General features: G+C 57.6%; 1 protein-coding gene and 1 long non-coding RNA gene across 2 annotated transcripts; one reads left to right on the top strand and one right to left on the bottom strand.

The window, feature by feature from the left end:
- The first annotated feature begins 5371 nt into the window (after positions 1–5371).
- On the top strand, positions 5372–16242 carry LOC127463380 (vasoactive intestinal polypeptide receptor 1-like). The gene is made up of 13 exons (XM_051772707.1): positions 5372–5446; positions 7254–7368; positions 10481–10588; positions 11447–11556; positions 11868–11965; positions 12471–12603; positions 13246–13399; positions 13897–13957; positions 14226–14292; positions 14402–14493; positions 14711–14840; positions 15133–15174; positions 15431–16242. The coding sequence occupies exons 1-13, from the start codon at positions 5381–5383 to the stop codon at positions 15521–15523; spliced, it is 1269 nt and encodes a 422-aa protein (XP_051628667.1). The 5' UTR covers positions 5372–5380; the 3' UTR covers positions 15524–16242.
- Positions 12544–21480, bottom strand: LOC127463382 (uncharacterized). The gene is made up of 3 exons (XR_007900820.1): positions 21285–21480; positions 21005–21178; positions 12544–12695 (listed from the first exon to the last, which is right to left on the bottom strand). It is a non-coding gene; the product is annotated as an uncharacterized LOC127463382 (long non-coding RNA).
- Between the last annotated feature and the right edge of the window lie 758 nt (positions 21481–22238).

Below are 22238 nucleotides of genomic sequence, written 5' to 3'. Positions count from 1 at the left end.
GCACCAGGATGAGGGGAGAGGGTCTAAGGAAACCTTGTGCCAGAGGGGGACGTGAGGGGTGGCAGGAGACCTGCTTGGAATGTCCTCAGCCCTCCCATGGCAGTCTGAGCCCCTCTGGAAGTGTTATGGTCTGGCCTCCTGCATGGGAGAGGAGAAGGGGAAGGAGAAGGAGAAGGAGAAGGAGAAGGAGAAGGAGAAGGAGAAGGAGAAGGAGAAGGAGAAGGAGAAGGAGAAGGAGAAGGAGAAGGAGAAGGAGAAGGAGAAGGAGAAGGAGAAGGGGAAGGGGAAGGGGAAGGAGGAGAGGGAAAGAGGGAAAGAGAGAAAGAAAGGAAGAGAGGGAGGAAGGAAGGAAGGAAGGAGAAAGAGAGTGGAAGAGAAAAAAGAGACAAAGAAAGACAGAGAGAAAAAGAGAGAGAAAGAAAGAAAGAAAGAAAAAGAGAGAGAAAGAGAGGAAGAAATGAAGAAAAAGAGAAAGACAGAGAGGAAGAAAGAAAGAGAAAAAGAGAAAGAAAGAGAGAAAGAGAGAAAAAGAGAAAGAAAGAGAGAAAGAAAGAGAGAAAGAAAGAGAAAGAGAGGGAAAGAGAGGAAGAAATGAAGAAAAAGAAAGACAGAGAGGAAGAAAGAAAGAGAAAAAGAGAAAGAAAGAGAGAAAGAGAAAAAGAGAAAGAAAGAAAGAAAGAAAGAGAAAGAAAGAGAAAGAAAGAAAAAGAAAGAAACAGAAAGAAAGAAAAGAAAGACAAAGAAAGAAAAGAAAGAAAAAAGAAAGAAAGAGGAAAAGAAAAAAGAAAGAAAAAGAAAGAAAAGAAGGAAGGATGAGCAGGAGGATCAACAGCCAGATGGGTGCTGAGTGCCATGACAGGCACTGGCCAGGAAAGCAGAGTCTGGGCACAGGGAAATGCAAATGTGAGGCCTGTGGGCTGGGGACAAAGGCAGCTGTGGCTGTGCTGTCCCCAGGACACTGCCCAGAGACACCTTTTATAGGCAGAAATGATCCTCCAGCTGGAGGTACCAGCTCTGCTCACCAAGGAGGGGGGGTGGGGACCCTCATGAGCCAACTCACCTACACTGGGGAGAGGTGACAGCCCAGGGTCAGTTTATATTCCCCACCTTGGAGTGCTTGGTGATGGCACATCAGCCATCCACATGTACATCCCAGGAAAGCAGGGCCCAGGAGGGATCAGAGGAGTTTACAGTTCTGGTGGGATGGACCCCCCTGTCCCCAGTAAGAGCCACCTTGCCAAACCCAACCCCCAGGATGAGACTTGTGCCAAGAGACACCCTGAGGGTGCTCAGCAGATGATTTTGTTGGCAGCCCTCCCTCTGGAAGCTCTCAAGCCCTTCTCTTCCTGTAACTCTGGGATTTCATGTTCTGGAAACCCTCACCTAAACCTCAGACCCAGAGCTGGGATCTCAGCCCTGTGCCCTGGTTAGGCAGAGCTCGAGTTCCATCACAAGCTTTGCTTTGGACCAGGAATTTTGCCTTTCAGGACCAAGGCAGTGGCCCTGAAACAAGGTCAGGCTCCTGGGGACCAGGAGGGACAGGGACCCTCTGCCAACCCCTTGGCCATGAACGTGGGTGCTGCACCAGGTGCCTGGAGCAGGGCCAGCGGGATCCAACCCCTCTGTGCTCTCTCTGCACGGATCTCTGCTTGCAGAGCGAGCAGGAGACACTGAGCATGGACAAACTTTGCCAAATTAGCCAAGCAGGGGCAGCCAGGGCACGAGGGCTCAGCAGGATGGTGATGCATGGAGTCAGGATGAGCTGTGCTCTGATACGGCCCGGCAGCAATGCCACCCTGAGCTGCCCTCAATAACACATCCCTTGTGCCATTTCCCGTCCCTGGAAACAAACTGGAGCCAGAGAGATTCCCAAAATGAGGAAACACCGGCAGGAGTCAGCAGCCTTGCCTAAGACTGGTGGAAGATGAAGTAAACACCGCTGAGGCAACACATCCCCCTGTAATCCCTGCTGGCTCCAGAGGGGGATCAGAAACCAGTCCAAAACCAGTTTGTCATTGCACACCAGGACAAGCCCAGGATGTGGAGTGGCAGTTTGGCAGCTGCTGTCCCCTGTGCTGTCCCCCATCACACTGTCACTCACAGCCACTTGGGGACACATCTCTGGAGATGCTCTGTGGGTCCAGGACTGTGAGTGAATTTAAGCTTCTCATTTTGAAAGGTAACTACAAAAAATACCACTTTCCTTTTCTAGGAGGTCTCATGCTGCTGGTGCTTTGAGACCCATCATCCAGTCACTGTGGTCTCCTCTTCATCCAAATCACCCCTCACAGACCCCTTCCTGCCACAGAGCCCAAAACCAGGGAAGAGGTTGTTGGTGCAGGGTGGGGACACCCCACTTTGCTGTAAGGTGGGATGGAGGCAACACAACACAATTAGTAATTTCCAGCCCTTGGTAAATGAGCATTTGGCACTTGCAAAAAAAGATTCTTGTCAGTGACTTCCTTTGCTTTGGAAACGGCTGAGTCACCCCTAATTCCTGACACACACCAGCAGTGATTCCAGTGCTGGAGGAGGATTAATGGGAGCACCCCTGGCTGAAGGGCAGCCTCTGGGGAGATTCCCTGGGGATTTGGCAGGGACACAGTTGCTGCTGTGTGCCACCCACGGCCCTCCATGGCTGTGCTGCCACACCAAAGCCACGTGCCCGAGGCAAATCCTCCCATCCCGTCCCCTCTGGCCTCTCACCACCATCCCCCTCACCATCATATGGGTGGATACAACCACCCTATATGGGACCACTGGGTGCTGGTCCACTTGGGGATCCCAGAGGGGGCTGCAGGGTCCTGGACTGGCCAGGATTTGCAATCAAGTGAGTTCATCCTTGTTTATTTTCCACTTGCTGCTGCAAAAGGGAACAATGGCCCTAAAACCGGCAGGGCTGGGCAGGTCACCCCGCCCCAGGAAGGAGGTCAAGCCATCATTGTCTTGTCCCAGCTCTTCCTCGCTGGAGGAAGGGCAGGAGCAGCTCAGGAAGGTGTGGGTGGTTGGGCATGACCTGAGGGATCCCCATGGCTCTCCACTGGACAAATGCTTCCTGGGGAAAGGGGACAGCAACGCACATCCCACAGAGAGGTTTTACCAACCTCCCCTGGCTTTTCCCAGCACAGGGACCAGACCTGCCACTCCAAACCCGGGGAAAAACCCTCCAGTCCATTTGCCACCAGGTGGCACCAAATTAAGGGGCCTTGTGGGGACACATTGGGCCACCCCAAACCAGACCCCATCCCCCGTCACTCTCTGCCCAAGCCCGTGGGGCGAAGCCAACTGGGGCACAGGGTTATTTGCAGCAGGGGCTTTGTTTAATTTGGTTCTCGGCACCCCTCCCACGTGTTCATATGCTCTGGAAAAGTAAATGGTTACCTTTGGGTGTTTACATTCTAGCGGAACCATTAGCTGTTAATGAGCCTGGCCGGGGCTGGCAGCCTTTTGTGTCAACATAACTGCGGGCTGAGAGCAGAGTGGGCCACTCCTGAGGATGGCAAACGAGGCCTTCGAAATGTTCTTTTATCTGCATTTTTTTTTAGGGTTCTTTAATTTGCATGGCAAACCCTGTCGAGGTCTTTGAATGGCAGAGCAGCAGCAGCGTTGGTTCATTGGCTTCGTGTCTCCCGATGGAGGGAGCAGTTATTGGGAGCTGCTGCCTCGTTAAGAAAGGGTAATGATGTTGCATTGCTAAAATTAGCAGCAGAAGTGGTTCTCCCTCCTCCCACCCCAGTACTAAGTGCAGTGAAGCCCCCCCAACCCTCTGCCCTTCAGCACTGAGGCCCAAGGGGCATTTTCAGTCCCTTCTTTCACCATCACCCACACCCGAGTTGTGTCAGTGAGGAGGATTTTTGGTGGTCTGGGGGTGCAAGGCTGGTTCTTTAATCCCAAGAGATTATCACAGTGTCTTCCCTGCACTCCTGCGTTTCCTCCTCCTTCCTTCACCTCTCCTGCCCTCTCTGCTTTGTCAGTAGAATCATTAAAATGGTGATGTTTGAGTCAAAATTCCCCTTGCTGGAGGAGTTGGGGCTTTCTAGCAGGGAGAATTACATATATATATTTACTTTTCCTATATGCAATATATAAATTATATATATTTATATATTTTATATAGACTTTTATATTTTTTTTTATATAAGGAGAAGAGCTCAGGTGATGGTTGGGGGCCATATCTGGCCCCAAGGGCAGATGGGAGGGATACAGGGAGGCAGCACTGGGTGTTCTGTGCTCAGGGAGGTGTGTGTCCATGCCAGGCTGTTCCTGTTCCTGGGATCCCCCAGCACCCCCTTGCTCTGTTCTGGTTTGGCACTGAGGTTCCAGAACCCATCATCCACCAAACCACCAAACTCACAAGCTCAGCCAAAAGTCTCCATTGGGGCAGAGTTCAGGTTATTTTGCAGAGGTGTGGGCGGCTGCTGGACACCCAGTGCCCACCCTGGGCCTTTCTGGGCCTTTCTGGGCAGGGGGGTTGTTTTGGGGAGGGATTTGGAGGTGCTCCAGGAGGAGAGGCAGGAACTGAGCGAGCAGGCAGGGTGGTGAAGGGGACAGGGATGGGCAGCACTGCCTGTCACTGGGGCCAGCAGAGCCTCCTGCCACCCTGGGGGAGGGCTTGAAGGAGCCCCACTGGCTCCATGCCATGGGCACAGATGTGTCCAGGCAGGCACACGTGTGTCAGGGCATGTGTTTGCACACGTGTGTGCACAGCCCCAGGTCACAACATCTCCTGTGGGGTCCCCACCTTCCTCCACTCCCAGGTGTGGAGCTGCCCGGGGTGCAGCGTGACCCTCGGGGTGCCCCCTGCACCCCGTCCCGGCTGCACCCCCACTTCCCACAGCCTTTAGCCAGCAGTTTTCCAGCCCTGCAGCATCCCAGGAGCAGGTGAGAGGGGTCCCTGTGCCCACTGTGCATCCCCCTGGGCCCAGCTGGGAGCAGGTAGGGCGGTGCTTGGGGGCACAGCAGTGGCCAGGCTGGGCAGTGCCAGGCTGGGGGGTCCCTCCCGAGCTGCTCCTCTGTCCAACCCTCTGCGTGGGGAGGGGGAGCGGAGGGTGGAGCCTCCATATTCCAGATGCAGGAGCTGTGACATCCAGGCTCGCAGAGGAACAGAGCCCGTCGGCATTTGGGGACAGCCAGAGCCGGGGGGACACGGGCACTGGGGCAGGGCACAGGGGTGTGACCAAGGACCTGCTGCGGGAAAGGGTCCTGGAGGGAGACAGGAGCAGGACAGGGCTGGGAAGGGGCAGCGAAGAGGGGGTGAGGGGAGGAAGGTGCTGGGTCACCCCGGGAGGTGCCGGGGTCCCCACCCTCGGGGACATGCGGGGGGAGCGGGGCTGTCCCCGGCCCCTCGGGCTCTGAGCCGGGACACCCGCTGGTTCCGGCCATGGGGGGCCCGTGGCAGCCGCCCCCGAGGCTGCTGCTCCTGCTGCTCGTCCTGCCGCTGCTCCAGGTGAGTGTCCCTGGGCACGGCGGGGCCGCGGGGGCACAGGGGGGGCGGCGGGCACGGTGGTCCCCCCCGGGACAGCCACCCCAGGGGCGGACAGCCCTGAGAACAGAGCGCTGCCCTCCTGGCCAGGGAGGCATCTTCCCATCCCATCCCCGTCCCTCCGAGCCGGGGTGACGCCCTGCGAGCTGCCGGCACCCCCCACCTCCGCGGGGCTTTCGCAGCAGCTCCTGAGGGGGGATGTGCTGACCCCGGTGATCCTGGGACCCCCCCCATGGCTGGGACAGCGCTCGGGGACCAGCCAGGCCGCGGCTCCTGCGGGATTCAGCTCCAGGGGCTGCCCCAGGGGGGATGCCTCAGGTTCAGACCCTCCATCCCCACGTGGGTTCGGGGGGGACTTTGCTCGTGTTGTCCTGCACCCCTCGAGGAGCCCCAAACCCCGAGGGCCCGGGGGAGCACCCACAGGGATGCTGGAAGGTGAAGGGGGTAGGGATCATCTGTGGGTGCTCCCAATCCAGGGGCAGAGCCGTGGGGATGTTGGCACCAAACCCCCATGGAACTGGGGGGACATGGGGGGGGTTGTGCTGCTGGAGGGATCCACGGTGAATAACTCCCCCCTAGACTTGTCAGATTGCTCCGGGGGCAAAGGAAAGGGAAAGGGAAATAGGGGGAAAGGAAAGGGGAAAGGGAATGGAAAAAGAAAGGGGGAAAAAAAGAAAATGAAACAGGAAAGAAAAGGGAGTAAAGGAGGAAGGTTAGGTTAGGTTGGGTTAGGTTAGGTTAGGTTAGATTAGGTTAGGTTAGGTTAGGTTAGATTAGGTTAGGTTAGGTTAGGTTAGATTAGGTTAGGTTAGGTTAGGGGAGGGGAGGGAAGGGAAGGGAAGGGAAGGGAAGGGAAGGAAAGAGAAGGGAAGGGGAGGGAAGGGAAAGACAACAGTGCTTAGGGATGGGCATGGATGCATGGGAATGGGCACAGATGTATGAGAATGGGCACAGATACTTGGGAATGAACATGGAAGCTTCATGGCCTGCTCTCAGTTCAGCCTCAATCTCCTGGCTCTCCAGCTGGAATCAAAAGAGGCAAATCCCAAAAGCAGAGATTCCCAGGCAATCCAATCCCTGGACAAAGAGCCACTACATCCCTTGCACTTTTGGGACCTGTAGGGTCAGGACATACCCCTTGATGTTTCCTCACTTCTTTTAGCAAACCAGCTTTAAGGAAACTGCCTGTTTTCCAGCATCTCCCAAAGAGCTGGAGAGCAGGAGAAGGGTGAACTCCGACAGCGGTTGCTGATGCTTCCAATTAAAACACACCAGCCTGAACATGAGCAAACCCTGGGGAAGGATTATCCATGCCCTAAGAGGTGGTTTTCATATATCTCTAATTACATGGTTTCCTTGCTGAGGTTTGGAATGTGCTGGGCAGTGAGGTCGGGCTCTCCATCCATAAACTCGGCTCCACATGGGCCTGGTGTTGTGGTGGAGACGTGCCCTGAGGCATCACAAACTCTCAGAGGGAATTAGAAATAATTGCAGTGGTTCTCTGTGGTGTTTGCAAAGCAAACAGCAGAAAGTGCAGGAAATGTCAGGCTCCAGAGCACAGTTCCATAGCTCGGCTCTCCTGGGGCAGCTGCTGCAGAAATAGGGAATTTTGTCTGGAACTTGCCTGTTAATGCCCAACTGCCCACTGATCCAGTGGGAAGTGTCCCTGCCCATGGCAATGGGGCGGAACTGGATGGTCTTTGAGGTCCCCTCCAACCCAGACCATTCTGTTATTCCGTGATTCTGCTGCCTGCCCTTTCCCTTTCCCAAGGTGCAAGGGACACATCCCGACTGTTCCGTCGTCCTCTATTTCCAAAAGCAAGAAGAGGAATGTCTGGAGATTATCAGGAGTGAGAGCCAAGCTCCAGGAACCCCTGGGCAGGAAGGTGAGTGTGAGCACCCACCACGCACCGGGATCATCTCCCTGGGGATTTGCTGAGGGGTCTCTGGAGGGTGATCCGTGGTAGAGGGTGGAAAATCAGGTATCTTCAGGGAAGTGGAAAGCAGCACCAAGGGAAAGGATAAGGAAAATTCCTTGAGAGCCCTAAAAATGCTGCTGCAGGGAGAGAAGGAGGCTGAGACTGCAGTCAGGGGGGCTGAGGGACACAAACAACTGCAGGGACTCCATCCTGACAGATTTATGGAATCATGGAATGGTTTGGGTTGGAAGGGATTTTAAAGAACATCCAGTCCCACCCCTGCCATGGGCAGGGACACCTTCCACCAGCTCAGGTTGCTCCAAGCCCCGTCCAACCTGGCCTTGGACACTTCCAGGGATCCAGGGGCAGCCACAGCTTCTCTGGGCACCCTGTGCCAGGGCCTCCCCACCCTCACAGGGAGGAATTTAGGGCATAATGGCTCTTCCAGAGTGGTCTGTGCCCCTGGTAGAGCCTCCTGTCCCATCCACCTTCTCTGCACTGATGCCAGGCCACCAGCACCAGTGTCACATCGTGCCTGTCACCACTTCACATCTTCTTGCCTTCCTAATTCAGTTAGTTTTCATGCAAAGCGTGTTCTAAGCAACTTAATTTTTACATAGCTGGGACTTTTAAACAAATTAACTGATTGCAAAACAGTTTTGAAGAGCTGCCTTTTTGCCCGTTTTTTAAAATTGCGTTTCAGTTTCTGTCCAATAGCAGCAAACCCAATTTTCTGGGCAAAAATTATCACCTGGAGAATCAGAAATGCGTCACTCAACGGGTTTCATCTAAAACCAGTGTAAAAATTAAGCTTCTCAATAAATGTGTGTAAAGGTGCATAATTGCTTAAGTAACTGCAGAGTTGCAGTCTATCATCCAGCTTAGCAGAGAAAAGCCAAGTTGATTGGAAAAGGTCCATTTTGCAGCCCATTTTGTGCCAGCCTGGGGGAAGGAATCTCACTGTAGGAAAATAACCAAGGAGCATGAATGCATAATTAAAATCAGGATTTAATCCCGTGTTTCCTGCTCGAGTGCCACCTCTGCTGCCCACCTGAGCTGGATTTATCCCTTCCCCCTTGCTCGTGCCAGTGGGGAGGGTCCTGTGGACTCTGTGACACAAAGTGAGGATGCTGGGAAAGGCTCAGATCCCCTGGATGTGGTGGGAGGTGCTCCAAGGTCTCCCCAGAGCCTTCTCTTCTCCAGGCTGAACACCCCCAGCTCTCCCAGCCTTTCCTCATAGGAGGGCTCTTCCATTTCTTGGATCACTTCCATGGCCTCCTCTGGACTGTAGGTGCTGTAAGTTCCAGAGGGGGCCAGGAAGATGCTCCAAGGGCTGGAGCCCCTCTGCTCTGGAGCCAGGCTGGGAGAGCTGGGGGGGGTCACCTGGAGAAGACTCCAGGGAGACCTGAGAGCCCCTTGCAGGGCCTAAAGGGGCTCCAGGAGAGCTGGAGAGGGACTTGGGACAAGGGATGGAGAGACAGGACACAGGGAATGGCTTCCCACTGCCAGAGGGCAGGAATAGATGGGATATTGGGAAGGAATCCTTCCCTGGGAGGGTGGGCAGGCCCTGGCACAGGTTGCCCAGAGAAGCTGTGGCTGCCCCATCCCTGGAAGTGTCCAAGGCCAGGTTGGATGGGGCTTGGAGCAACCTGGGCTGGTGGAAGGTGTCCCTGCCCATGGCAGGGGGTGGGACTGGATGTTCTTTAAAATCCCTTCCAACCCAAACCATTCCATAATTCCGTGTCCCCCAGAACTGAAGTGACCACTCTCAGTGACAGTCCCAGTGGCCCTGCTCAGTTCACTGGTCCTGCAGAGCAAAAATGAAGTCATACCTTGCCATAGGAGTGACAGCCCTGCAAACCCCTCCCAGACTGGGCAGATTCCCACAGCCTGCTCTGCTGAAATCAGGGGAATTTAATTAGACTTGTCTGAATCCACATTCCCTGGCTGGGAATAGACCTGGCTCCAGGTTAGTAATGTATATTTGCAAGGTTAATAATGGAGATGTACAAGGAGGAGAGCTGTCGTGGAATGTGATGTCTGTGTCTCATCCTGGGGTGCTGCAGCACTAATTCTTCAAGGCCCTGAGTCTGCTTGGCCATGCTTATTTCCAAGGCAATCCGGGAGTCGTTTGAAGAGGAATTTAGTGCTGGAGACAGAAGCAAAACATGTTTAAGCTGATCACTGTTAGCAAGTCTTGCAGGGCTTTCTCCTGTCGTCTGGAAAGACATCCCGAGCTGAGCCTCCATGGCTGCTGGGTGCAGAAATACAGCATAAACCTGCATTATTTTATAACCCACAGGCAGTTCCCAGCCCATCCCACACCCTCATCCCCAGGATCTCCCCGCAGGAACTCCGGTCTGATGGGGTCCCAGGAAATGCCGGGTCCCGTCTCTCCGCGGGGCTAAAAGGAGATCTCAGCGCTGGGGAGGGGGGGTTTGTTCCCAGGACTGGAGCCAGAATGCTCCTGATTCCTGAGGGGGAACGGGGTGGCCCGGAGATCGGGTGACGGCTCCGCTCTCACCTTACACCCGCGGGGCTGTGTCTGCTGCGGGCTGTGCCGGGGGCTCCGTGTGTCCCCTGGGCTGTGCCGGGGGCTCCGTGTGTCCCCTGGGCTGTGCCGGGGGCTGTGTGTGTCCCCTGGGCTGTGCCGGGGGCTCCGTGTGTCCCCTGGACTGTGCTGTGAGGGCTGTGTGTGTCCCCTGGGCTGTGCTGGGGGCTCCGTGTGTCCCCTGGGCTGTGCCGGGGGCTGTGTGTGTCCCCTGGGTTGTGCTGTGAGGGCTCCGTGTGTCCCCTGGGCTGTGCCGGGGGCCAGAGGATTTCCATGTGTCCCCTGCGCTGTGCCAGGGACTGGGGGGGCTCCGTGTGTCCCCTGGGCTGCGCTGGGGGTTGTGTGTGTCCCCTGGGCTGCGCTGGGGGCTCCGTGTGTTCCCTGGGCTGTGCTGAGGGGCTCCGTGTGTCCCCTGGGCTGTGCCGGGGGCTCCGTGTGTCCCCTGGGCTGTGCTGGGGGTCGGGGGGCTCTGTGTGTCCCCCCGGCACGTCCCTTCTCCCCGGCACTGACCGTCCCATCCCTCCCCAGGCTGCCGGACCGAGTGGGATGGGCTGAGCTGCTGGTCGGCCGTGCCCGTCGGCCAGTCCCGAGCCATCGCCTGCCCCGACATCCTCCACGTCTTCAAGAAGTCCAAAGGTGCAGTGAATCCCCCCCGGACCGCTCATCCTATGGGATCGGGGGCTGAGCTGCACCCACCCACCCTGCCAGGGGCTTTTGTGACACCCCAGCCCTTCCCCTGCCATCTCACAGCTCCTGCCTCTCCGAAATATGTCCTTGGTATATCCTGCAGTCCAAGCAGGGGATGGGCAAAAGCAGAAATTCAGGTTGTTGCCACGCCAGGAAAGTCCTCAGATCCTTTCATCACTCAGTGCCCTGTGGGTAGAGCACTTGGGGACCTCATCCTCCAGCTGGGTGACAGCAGGACAGTCCCTTTGCTGCTCAGTGCCCTCCTTTCCCACACAGCAGCCAAACGCTCCTGACCTGCTCGGGATCACTCCAAGCCACATGGATGAAAAACGCAGTGTGGGATTGTGATGATTTCAAGGCCAGGTGTTCTCCCAGGGTGGGAATTGCTGCCAGGGGAGCTGCTGCCTCCATCCCCCTTGGAGACAGCAGGGTGTGAAGGAGAGCACTCAATCAGTCCCCCCAGCAGCTGAGCACTGGGCATAATTGGATAGGCAATGGAGAGTTGGTAAACGCATGCTTAGGGCTGGAACAGCTCAGGAGAGGTTTGATGAAGCCCTCACAGGATGAATAAGCACTTTTTTAGCCTAAACTCCCTCCCTCTGTGGGGATTCATGCCTGCTTTCACACCCTGCCCTAAGTTGCCCTCCAGGAGGGCAGCGATGTGAGCTGGGAGGGATGGGGCAGCCAGGCCACTCTGGCACCACACTGCTGTCCCTGCTGGGCTGCTGTCCCAGGCAGGATGTTTTGGGGGTGCTGAGGCAGAGGTGATACCTGTGGCTCTCATGAGGTCCCTTCTTGTTGCTGCAGTGCTGATCCAGAGGAACTGCACCGAGCTGGGATGGAGCTCCCCCAGCCCTCCCTACCACAGCACCTGCGAGCTGGAGGCCCTTGGCAGCAACAATGACACTGAGGCCAAGGCAAGGGGGTCCCCTGGGGGCTGTGGGGCACCCACTGCAGCATCACCCTGCCCACATCACCCTGCCCACATCACCCTGCCCACATCACCCTGCCCACATCACCCACCCCACATCGCCCTCCCCACACTGACCCACACTGTTGGGCAAAGAAACATGAAGATCCTCCCAGTATTGTCTCATTTGGCCTCATCCTTGTTGCTGGGGTGCCTGGAGGAACCTGGTCTGGGTCATCACCCTGTCACCTCCCTGCCATCACAGACCAGCACCTCCCAGTCCATGCTGCCTCACTCCACTGGTGCTTTCCTTTCCAGAAAGGCTATTTTGTCACCATGAAGGTGCTTTACACCTGTGGCTACTCCACGTCCCTGGCGGCCCTGTTCTTGGCCATCGGCATCTTCTCCTGCTTCAGGTAGGGCTCAGTCCTGGCTGCTCCTGGGCTGCAGCTGGAGCAACACAGGGTAAATCCTCAGCAGGGGATGCTGCCCTCGGCCTCTGCCCTCCCTGAGCAGCCAAGCTCCATCCCTGCCAGCAGGGACAATAGGGCAGCATGAGAGGAACAGCAGCACTGTCCTTCCCTGTCCTTCCCTGCTGACACACAGGCTTGAAACCCTCGGGTTGCCCTTTCAAGCTTTGCCTTTGCAGACCTCGCTGTGCTGCAGATTTGTGCCTTCTGGAGATGGTTGAGGATGTTCCCCAGCACACCTTGTCCCTGGGCAGCAGCTTCAAGCACAGCACAACACTGTTCTTCCTGATTTCAGAGCAGGGAAAACTCCAGGGCTCTGTACTTGACCATCACAAACACGTGGTCCCTGGGCTGGGCTCCAGCCAGGGAAGGGGATATTAGAGGAGAAGTTCCTCTGCCCCTTGGCTGTCTCTGCTGCTCCCTGGGTGCAGAACAGCTCTTCCTCCCATAGGAAGCTGCACTGCACGAGGAACTCCATCCACATCCACTTCTTCACCTCCTTTGTGCTGCGGGGGACTGCTGTGTTCATCAAGGACAGTGTCCTCTTCTCGGACGAGTCCATCGACCACTGCACCATGTCAACAGTAAGACACTGAGTCCCAGCCTGGGCAAGTTGCAGGGAGGGCAACGTGAGGTCATCTGGAAGAGTCTGAGTGGGTTTGGAATGGATTTAGCACTGCAAAGAGGAGAGAGAGAGAGAGAGAGAGAGGCTGTGAGCCGGGGGAGGACAGTCTGCCTTGGGAGGACTTCAGGAGGTTCACAACAACATTTCTGCATTGGCCTCGTGCAGGGATCATGGTCTGCCTTCAAAGCTCTCCCTGGTCTCAGGCAGTGCCCCAGCAGGGCTGAAGCTCAGCACAACCTCAGCAGCACCAGGTACATGCAAACACACCTGGCACTGCTGGATGCACAGATTTGGGGTTCTCAGTCAAAACAGAACCCCCTGTGTGCAGGTACCACCCTGTGGGCACCACGGACACAACCACAGACGTGGGTTTCTAAAGGTCCTCCAAAACCAGCCCGTGCTCACCTGCCCATGTTGCACAGGCAGAGCAGAACCTGCCCCGGGTGATGGGTGGGATTGGTGCAGAATCCCTGGAGCTGCACTGAAAGGCCATCACAGGTGTCCTTGAGGGATGGACAGGGAGGATGACCATCCTCTGTGCCCCCCAGGACAGGGTCTGGTGCCATCCAGCACTGAGCCTGCCCCCTCCTCATCCTGGCAGGTGAACTGCAAAGCAGCCATCGCCTTCTTCCAGTACTCGGTCCTGGCCAACTTCTACTGGCTGCTGGTGGAGGGCCTGTACCTGCAGACCCTGCTGCTGCTCACCTTCACCTCCGACAGGAGGTACATCTGCTGGTACATCCTCATCGGCTGGGGTGAGTGTGGGGCTGTCAATCCTGCAGGGCCCCACTGACGGGCCAGGGGCAGGAACCACCTCCAGGGGCTGCCTGCTCTGACCCCCCCAGCCATGGCTGCTCTCAGCACACCCCCCTCGCCCCCAAATCTCTCTGCATGGCCTTGTGCTTGCTGGGGCACCTGCCAGCTCCTGGAGCTGGCTGAGAAGCGTGACCTGACCCAGGACAGGTCCTCCCTTCTTCCCACGTCCACCTGGAGTTGGAAACACCGATCCCAGGTGCCCAGGTTGGATGTGAGAGCACATGTGGGAGCAGGAGGGTGGCCAGGAGGTGACACACAGACAGAAGCATCACCATCAGTGGGCACCATATCCATTTAAACCTGGAGAAGGTGGAAAGGTTGTCACCTTCCTGCCATATCCAGGGGCTCAGACCTGACCTAGACACGTGGGTTTGGGGACAAGGGAGGGAGGGGTGGTACAGGAGACTCCACATCCCTGCCTGTCCTGTCCTTGCAGGTGTCCCCATGGTGACAGTGGCTGTGTGGGTGGTCACCAGGCTGCAGTATGACAACCACGGGTAGGAGCAGACACCCCTCTTCCTTCTCCAGGCCAACTCAGCCACGTGTCCCCCATCCAAGTCCTGGGGGATGAACCTCTTGCATGGGAGGCTCAGGAGGGGAGAACTGGGCCAGGGCTTTATTTTAATGCTGTTCCTGTTTTCTAGTGGATTCCGTGGCAAGAGGTGCTGTGCAAAGGGGGCATGGGGCTGGTCAGAGGGGTGGCAGGGTGACACCTGGGCTACAAGGGCCCAAGTGGGTGGCAGAGCCACTTCTCCTCTCCTGTAGGTGCTGGGATGATTACACCAGCCTGTACTGGTGGGTGATCAAGGCTCCCATCCTCCTGGCCATATTTGTGAGTGTGTCCTCTGAGAATCCCAGCCCCAGAGCTGGGGGGTCCCGTATGGAGGGGGGGAGCTGAGCAGGGGGCCGTGCAGAGCCTGAGATGTGGCTTCCCATGGCAGGTGAACTTCCTCATCTTCCTCAATGTCACCAGGATGTTGGCACAGAAGATCCGGTCCCCAGACATCAGCAAAAACTACAAGCAGCAGTACATGTAAGGGCTACAAAGGGGGGCTTTCCTCACCCTGGTTTCTGGGGGTCCCAGGGCACCAGGGACCCCTCCCTGGAGGAGCACAGAGGAGGGACATCTGGGAGGCTCCAAGACCTGCCTCTCACGGAGAACCTGCTTGGGGTTAAAGCCAAGCCCTTGGGGAGGTCTCACGGGGCAGCAGGACCACCCAGGCTGCCCCTCATGCCACCACTCTCTGCAGGAGGCTGACCAAGTCCACGCTGCTGCTCATCCCTCTCTTCGGGGTGCACTACGTGGTGTTCGCTCTCTTCCCCGAGCACGTCGGCGTCGGTGCCCGGCTGTACTTCGAGCTGGTCCTCGGCTCCTACCAGGTGCAGGCTGGGGCAGATGGGGAGGCAAAGGCCCCCTGTACCCATCCCATCCCAAGATCACACCCCGGGAGCCCCTGGGATGTGCTGCTGGGGCTTCACACTTGAGAGAGGGCTGTGCCCTGGGCACCCCTCAAATGCCAGAGCTGTGTCCTGGTGAACAACTTGCACCGATCCCCTGCTGCCCGTGGGATGGGGTGAGAGCTGTGGGAGGATGGAAGTGCAGGCAGCAGATGAGCACAGAGGGGTCCAACCCCTTTCCTCGGGTGAAACTTGCTCTTCCTGTCCTTCCCAGGGCTTCCTGGTGGCTCTGCTGTACTGTTTCCTGAACGGGGAGGTGAGTGTGTCCCCCAGCACCCATCCCTGGGCTCCACAGCTGGCTGGGCACACAGAGGGTGCACAGAGACCCTCAAGGGTGCACCAAAGCCAGGCCTGTGTGCACACATGGGCATGATGGGGGGCCCCACCCTCCTGCACCCCAAATCCTGTAGAGCCCTTGGAGCAGCTCCTGCCCCTCTGCTGGGTGCTGGTGGCTGTCCCTGGGTGCTGGTGGCTGTCCCTGGGTGCCAGTGCCACCCCTGGTGTTGGTTCAGGTCCAGGCTGAGATCAAGAGGAACTGGGGCAAGTGGCAGTTGTCCATGGAGAGCAACGTCTTCAACCTGGTGACCCAGGACTTCACAGCGTGACGAGGACGGCGGCTGGGGGGAAACACCCCCTCGGGGGGGGGTGGTGGGAGTGGTGCAGCTCCGTGGCTACAGTCCCAGAAAGGCCAAAAAAAGGAAAGATTTTGGATGTTCTGGGTCTGGTATCCTCAGAGGGTGGTGTGAATGGCTGTAGGAAAGGCTCTGCCTGCTCAGGGGCTGGTGGCACTTTATGGCTCCGTGTGACAGTGACCCACTCAAAGCTCTCTTTGGGGTTTGGTCAGAATTTTAGGTAAAGCAAAGAAAACTTCTCCGCTCTTCTGCCCCAAGACCAGGCAGGAAGCAGAATTATCATTTCACGAAGGGCAGCTGGTGTTTTTCATTTGCACTGGAATGAAAAAAAAGTGGTCCTGACACTGAAGGCATTTTTTGATGGCTGTTCCCTCTCTTCCTTGGTGTACAAAACCATTTCCCTTATGGGAAGATGCCTAAACACAACCAGGAGCCTTTCTGAGGGTGGGAGAAGCAAATAGAGAGGCAAAACCCCCTACAAGAGTCCCCCAGTGGCCTCTTGACTCAGTTCCTCCCTGATTTCCACAATGTTCCCCTTTCTCCCATGCCTGTTGATTCAACGGGGGGATAAATTCCACCACTCCCTGGGCCTTTGCACTGAGGAATGGGACAGTTTGCAATCAGCAGGACTCACTGGCTTCACCAGGGACTCATTTTCCAGGGATAGCAAGTTTTGTGCCAATAAAATTTGTTCTGAGGTCCAGCACTGCTTTTCAGAGGGTTTATTTGCTCTCCAAACCCAGCCTTGGTGCTGGGGGTGCTGGAGGGTGGAAACCCTGCCCATAATGTAATGCCTGGTAATCCCTCATGGGGTGGGAATATCTGCCTTTTCCCTGCCTGCTGAAACAGCCAGGCTTTGGGCATGGCCATGGAGAGGGGACGGAGGAGGAAGGTGAGGAAGAGCACAAGGTGGTGGGTGCATCATGAGCTGTCCCGGAGTTTGTGGGGTGCCCTGGCCCCTCTGGGTCAGAGATGCCACCACCACACCATGGCCTGGCCCTGTTCCCCACCATGAACATCCTTCATCCTCCCAGACTGAGCTCCTGCCTTGGCAAACTTTGTCTCCAGGAGCAAGAGAGGCCCCAAATGCCCTTTCCCAAACCTGCTGGCCTCTCCCAGCCACATCGAGCTCCTGAGCCACCCGATCTCAGCAGAGCTTCTCACACTGCCTAGGTTGTCATTTCTCCATGTTGCCACATGTCCTTCCTTAAATAAAACCCACTTGCTGGCCCCTTTCCAGACTGCAGGATCTCCAGAGATCCCGTTTGGTCTCTCAAAGAGGCCTTGAGAGGGAAGCAGAGCTCCAGACCTGATTTGAGGTGAGATGGAAGATGTTCCACTAAACACCCCCCCTGAGCCAACAGCATGCTCTGCATCACCAGCCAGGAAACCTCCAGAGGAGCACAGCAGCTGTCAAATGAATGCCTGTCTGCAGCCAGGAAGGGACCACAAGTGAACAGACATCCCTGACCATCATTAGGAAGACAATGTTTCAGCAGGGATGAGGCAGCAGCAGCAGTGGATTGTGCCAGGGCTGGGGCTGCTCAGTGGGAACGTCCCAGTTGCCACAAAGCTTTGAAGAACACTGGGTTTGCACCTATTGACAGCTGCAAATGGGTTTTCTGGGTGATAAACCTGAAACTCCAACTGACCCGCTGGGGTTTGCTGGGCTTTGACCCCCCTGGTCTCCATGGAGCAGGACAGGAGCCCATGGTGAGTATGGCAGGGATGTGCCACCTCTGTGGGGACTGGACATCAAGCTTGGCCTGCAGGAAAGGTTTTCCAAAGCATTTGCTCTGTCACTGGTGTGGACCTTGCCCTGCAGCCACATAAGATCATAGAATCAGAGAATTATGGAATGGGTTGGGTTGGAAGGGACCTTAAAGGGACCATCTCATTCCACCCCCTGCCATGGGCAGGGACACCTTCCACCAGCCCAGGTTGCTCCAAGCCCTGTCCAACCTGGCCTTGGACACTTGCAGGGATCCAGGGGCAGCCACAGCTTCTCTGGGCAACCTGTGCCAGGGCCTCCCCACCCTCCCAGAGAAGATTTCTTCCCAAAGATCCCAACGATTTTAGAGGTCTTGACCAACCTAAACCATTCTGAACCTGTATTTGGGCAGACTGTGCCCGGGTAGAACGGGAGCAGGTTTTCCCCGTCCCTCCTCCAGCAGGGTCGGGGGTGTCACAGCCCGGCATCCCCATCCCCCAGCCTGTCCCGGAGGTGCTTTGTGTCCCCCTCAGGGCTGGAGGGGTGCCCGGGGAGGGGGGTGTTTTTCCTGGAGCCGGAGGGTGGCACTGCGGCCCCTGCACAGGCACCGACACCGGATCAGGGTGTCAGCGCTGGAGCGCGGTGTCCCCGCACGGGCACGGGCACGGGCACGGGCACAGCCGGGGGGGACCCGGCCCATCCCGGGGTGCCAACGCCCGGTGGCTCCAGCCTGCTGGAAGAACCCAGGGATTAAGGTAAGACAGCACACTGCTCTGGGGGAATGTGCATCCCAAGGCTTTGGAAAGAGCTGGGACCCCCCAGGATCGCTCCTGACAGCCCTGGTCAGGAGAGGGGATGGGAACAGGGCTGAGGGCTGGGAGCGCTGTGCCTCTGCCTGATGCTTCGTTCCCTGCCTGCACCCCCTGCTCCTCCCGGGACTGCCAGGCCACCCTGGCTGGGTGCAGAGGGTGCCCTGTGCTCCCATCCCCTCTTTCATCCCCACTCTGGGATGTTCCCAGCTCTGCAGCTTGGGGAATTCACCCTCCCCGTGCCCCGGCTCGCTGGGGCAGCTCGTTTCCTCCCTTTCTGTGCAGGCAGCTCCAACTCTGCCCAGCTCCTGCCTGCACAGACACCAGCAGAGGCTGGTCCCACAGAGTCCCGGGGATGCTGCCAGTCCCACGGTTCTGGCAGTGAAGGAGAGCTGGGGAGGGACTTGGGACAAGGCCCTGGAATGACAGGACAAGGGGGAATGGCTTCCTACTGACAGAGGGCAGGGTTAGATGGGATATAGGGAAGGAATCCTTCCCTGGGAGGGTGGGCAGGCCCTGGCACAGGTTGCCCAGAGAAGCTGTTGCTGCCCCTGGATCCCTGGAAGTGTCCAAGGCCAGGTTGGATGGGGCTTGGAGCAACCTGGGCTGGTGGAAGGTGTCCCTGCCCATGGCAAGGGAGTGGAATGAGATGGTCTTTAAGGTCTCTTCCAACCCAGGATTCTGGGATTCCATGATGCATCCAGCATCACAAGCCCAGGTACCTCAAACACTCCAGGGTCCATCAGGCTGGACCAAGCATTGCCCTTATCCCACCCTGTCACACCAAGAACCCATTTTTCCCACCCAAATTCATGTTGTGAGTACCTCTGGGTACCCCAAGCTCCCATTCCTGTGCAGGGGGACAGGAGCAGTGCCCTTGTGCCCCCTCAGTTCTGGGCTGAGCACCCTGCAGTGCCCCCAGAAGGGCAGGAGCCACATCCCAGAGTTTCCACACTCATGTGCCTCATTCCAGATTTCCCTGGGCTCTAGGCAAAGTAAAAACAGGCATGTGTAGCTATCACAGGCTTCCCAGTGGTGACAAGGCTGGGCTTGGGGCAGCTGCAGCTGCTGGAACCCCCCAGACTTCCTCTGAATTTCCTGCTGCAACCAACGGAGCAAGTGGAAAGTCCCCACAGTCACAGTAGGGACGTTCCCTGTCCCTTCTCTCCTCACCAGCCAAAACCACTGACCCCTGGATGTACAGGGGGTGTTCTTTTCTCATGGATAGGGGCTGATGCTTTGCTGCTGAGCTCCCAACAGGCTCCTGGTGCAATCTCTGCCTTGCAGCAATCCCCTGGGAGCTGACATGGGGCTCTTCACTCTCTCCTTCCCTTGCCTTTATCCACTCTGAGCCTGGCTGAGGCTCCAAGTCAGCAAGAAGAGCCCTGGGGTTGGTTTTTAGCTGAAGAAATCAAAGTTACACCTCCCAAAGCACACCTTTGGCATCTCCTGTGCAGAGCTAATTCTGCACCACCTCTCTCCCATAAGCCAACCCCAGGCTCCTGCACTGCCTCATTCACAGTCTGCAATAGAAAAGGAAAATTATTTTGAGAAGCAGAATTGAGCTAAAACTTCACTTCCCAGCACCCTGGGTGCTCAGGTCTGCAGTCTTGGCCCTGGTTTTATGGATTGTGTAGGATGCTGGTGATGACAAAGAGCCCCAGGGTGAGGGGCTGGAGGCAGGGAAGGGGATTGCTGTGGGAAATCACCAGGGAGGGATGCCAGGCTAGGGAGGAGAGGTGCTGCAGCTCCACTAAAGCCCACACCAACACTGGAAAGTCCCTATGGAGTGTTTTGGGACAGCAGAAGGGACAGAGACAGTGGTGTTGGAGAGATGATGAGCCCCTTTTGACCAGGCTGAGCGCTGGGGTGGTTGGTCCACCCTCAACACAGCCCTGAGCACCCCAAAAGGGGTGAGCCCTGCAAGCTGGGTCCCCCTCTGTGCTCTCCTCCTAACCCTGGGTGCCTACCAAGCACCCTGTGTACCCCCAGAACTGCTTGGGCATGTCAGGAGCACCCAAAAGCATCAGGAAGGGCATGAGGGGAGACAACCCCATGGCAAACCCCTATTTCTGTGTCACCCTGGTTCTGGTTCAGATCCCCGGGGGTCCCCATGGGCAGGATGAGCAGGGAGGGCACAGAGTGAGGTGTGTTGGTGTCCCAGCAGGGTGAGCCCGTGTGGCTCTGGCCATGCCGGCCACGGGATGCTCCCGGTGTGCAAAGGAACACGGTGCTGGTGCAAGAGGGTGGGTGTGGGGGGATGGAGAAAAAACTGCCGGCCACCCCTGGTGTGTAAGGAGGAGCCCCAGTCAGCGCTGGGTGCTGCACAATGGGAACACCGTTCCCAAAGAGCCACGGGCTTGGAGACAACACTGGCAGCGGGGTTGGCACCGACTGTCCCCCACCCCCCGCCCTCGCAGTTGTCCCGCTGCTCTGTCCAGTTGCCTGTCACTGCTGGGAGAGACCGGCGGGGAGGTGCTGGCCAGGGTCGCCTCCACCTCCCCTCCAGCCCCCCCACGTCCCATGTGGTGCCGAAGCCAGCCCAGAGCCACCTCCACCTCTGGGACACCGCGTTCCCGGCCGGGAGCATGGCCAGGGCAGGGGGGTCCCCTCGGGCAGGACCCCCCGAGCTGCGGGGGATGCGGCTGCGGGGGCTGCGGGCCCCGGGACCGGCGCGGGGGGGGGACACACGAACGCCACAGCTGAGACGGGCCGAGGCTACCTGAAGGACCCCGCATGTCCTCAGGTTTCACTCATGACCATCTGACAGCAGCGGCAGCTGCTCTGCCAACAGGCACTCGCGGAGCCAAAGCCTCCTCCAGGAGTCGAAGGGAGAAGGAAATTCTGGCCCCAAAAAGTCTCTTCCTTGGGATTTCGCTCTCTCTCCACCCGACAGTAAGTACTGGGTTAGGCCCTGGGCTGCTGCCCAGTCACCTGGGCAGGGTCTACGGGGTCTTGGATGTCCCCAGGTTTGCCATTCTCGCTGTGCCTGCAGTGTACAAGCAATGCCTGGGGTGTGCAGTCTTGGTGCTGGAGGTGGATGGGAGCAGGACACCCCCCAGAGTCACTGGGGTGGTATTTAGGGCTGTAGGCACCTGCTGGACCCCCCTGCATGGAAAACAACCCGTGAGAGGGGAGAAAGTCCCCTGAAAGGTGCAGGCAGGGCACGGGGAGGAGTGTGCCAGCAGCCAGGGGACCCTCAGTGGCCACTGACCTGTGCTGGGACGAGAGGGGACGGTCAGGGACGTGACGGGCGACTGGTTTCTGAGCCACCTTCCCACCCGAGCAAGGGAGCTACAGGCAGGGCTTAAAAGTCGCAAGTCTCCTTTCTCCTGGCTTCTCCTCCTGGAGGTCTAAATATAAACCCCGGCTTGGCCAAGCCAAGGTTGCAGGAAAGGTCTGCGGGTGCTTCTCAGTGTCTCCTTCTGGGAAGGCACCTGTCCCTGCAGAGCCACTGTCCCCCGTGGGGCAGCAGGGAGGGACCCCCGTGGGAGAAGGGGAGGAGATGGGACCCCTCTGCCGTGCTGGAATGGCAGTGGTGGGATGGCACAGGGGTGGGAGGCCTTTCACACGCGGGGGTCGCGGGGGCACAGGCACAGCCCAAAGCTTCGGGGTGCTGGGGAGGCAGGATGAGCCCAGTGTGGGGTTCAGGGCTCACATCCTCCTGCCATGGGAAGCAGAAAAACAGGCAGTGCCAGGGTGGGAGTCAGCTCATTTTTGGGTGCTGTATTCCCCCATGTGCCTTTGGCTGTGCCAGTTTCCAGCACTCGCTGCACGGGCGGGACCCACCGTGCACCTTGTGACGTTCTGGGGTTTATCCAGGGGCAATCACCCCCCTGGCCCCCATCCCTGACTGCTTCCTCACTCCCCACAGCCGGGGCTCAGCTGCAGAGTGAAGTTTGCAGACAAGCAGGAGCATTTCCTCCCCTGCCCACACTGCTGCTGATGGAGTTGTCAGGGATCAGCCTGGGAATGTGGCAGGCAAAGGATTGAACTTCAGGGAGGCAACAACTCCATAAAGCCCTGGGAACAGCAGGAAATCCCAGTCGGTCCGTCACACAGGAGACATCCTGAGTGGGTTGATGCCGTGAGGGCCGGAACTGCCTCCTCCAGCCCTTGCCAGGAAAATGCCTGATTGAAAATGGTTTTGGGGCCAAAAGAGTGTATT

The sequence above is a fragment of the Manacus candei genome, unplaced genomic scaffold, assembly GCF_025592945.1.
Source record: "Manacus candei isolate 608988 ecotype Guabito, Panama unplaced genomic scaffold, ASM2559294v1 h1tg000158l, whole genome shotgun sequence".
Classification (NCBI taxonomy): Eukaryota; Metazoa; Chordata; class Aves; order Passeriformes; family Pipridae; genus Manacus; species Manacus candei.
This window is presented reverse-complemented; position numbering and strand designations above follow the sequence as displayed.

What these genes read in the sequence shown, in the direction of transcription:
- LOC127463380 (XM_051772707.1), top strand. Translation starts at nt 5,381, where the DNA reads ATGGGGGGCCCGTGGCAGCCGCCCCCGAGGCTGCTGCTCCTGCTGCTC. An exon ending in GGCATCTTCTCCTGCTTCAG is followed by an intron (nt 11,966 to 12,470) that starts GTAGGGCTCAGT and finishes TTCCTCCCATAG; the next exon opens with GAAGCTGCACTGCACGAGGA. An exon ending in CTGCAGTATGACAACCACGG is followed by an intron (nt 13,958 to 14,225) that starts GTAGGAGCAGAC and finishes CCTCTCCTGTAG; the next exon opens with GTGCTGGGATGATTACACCA.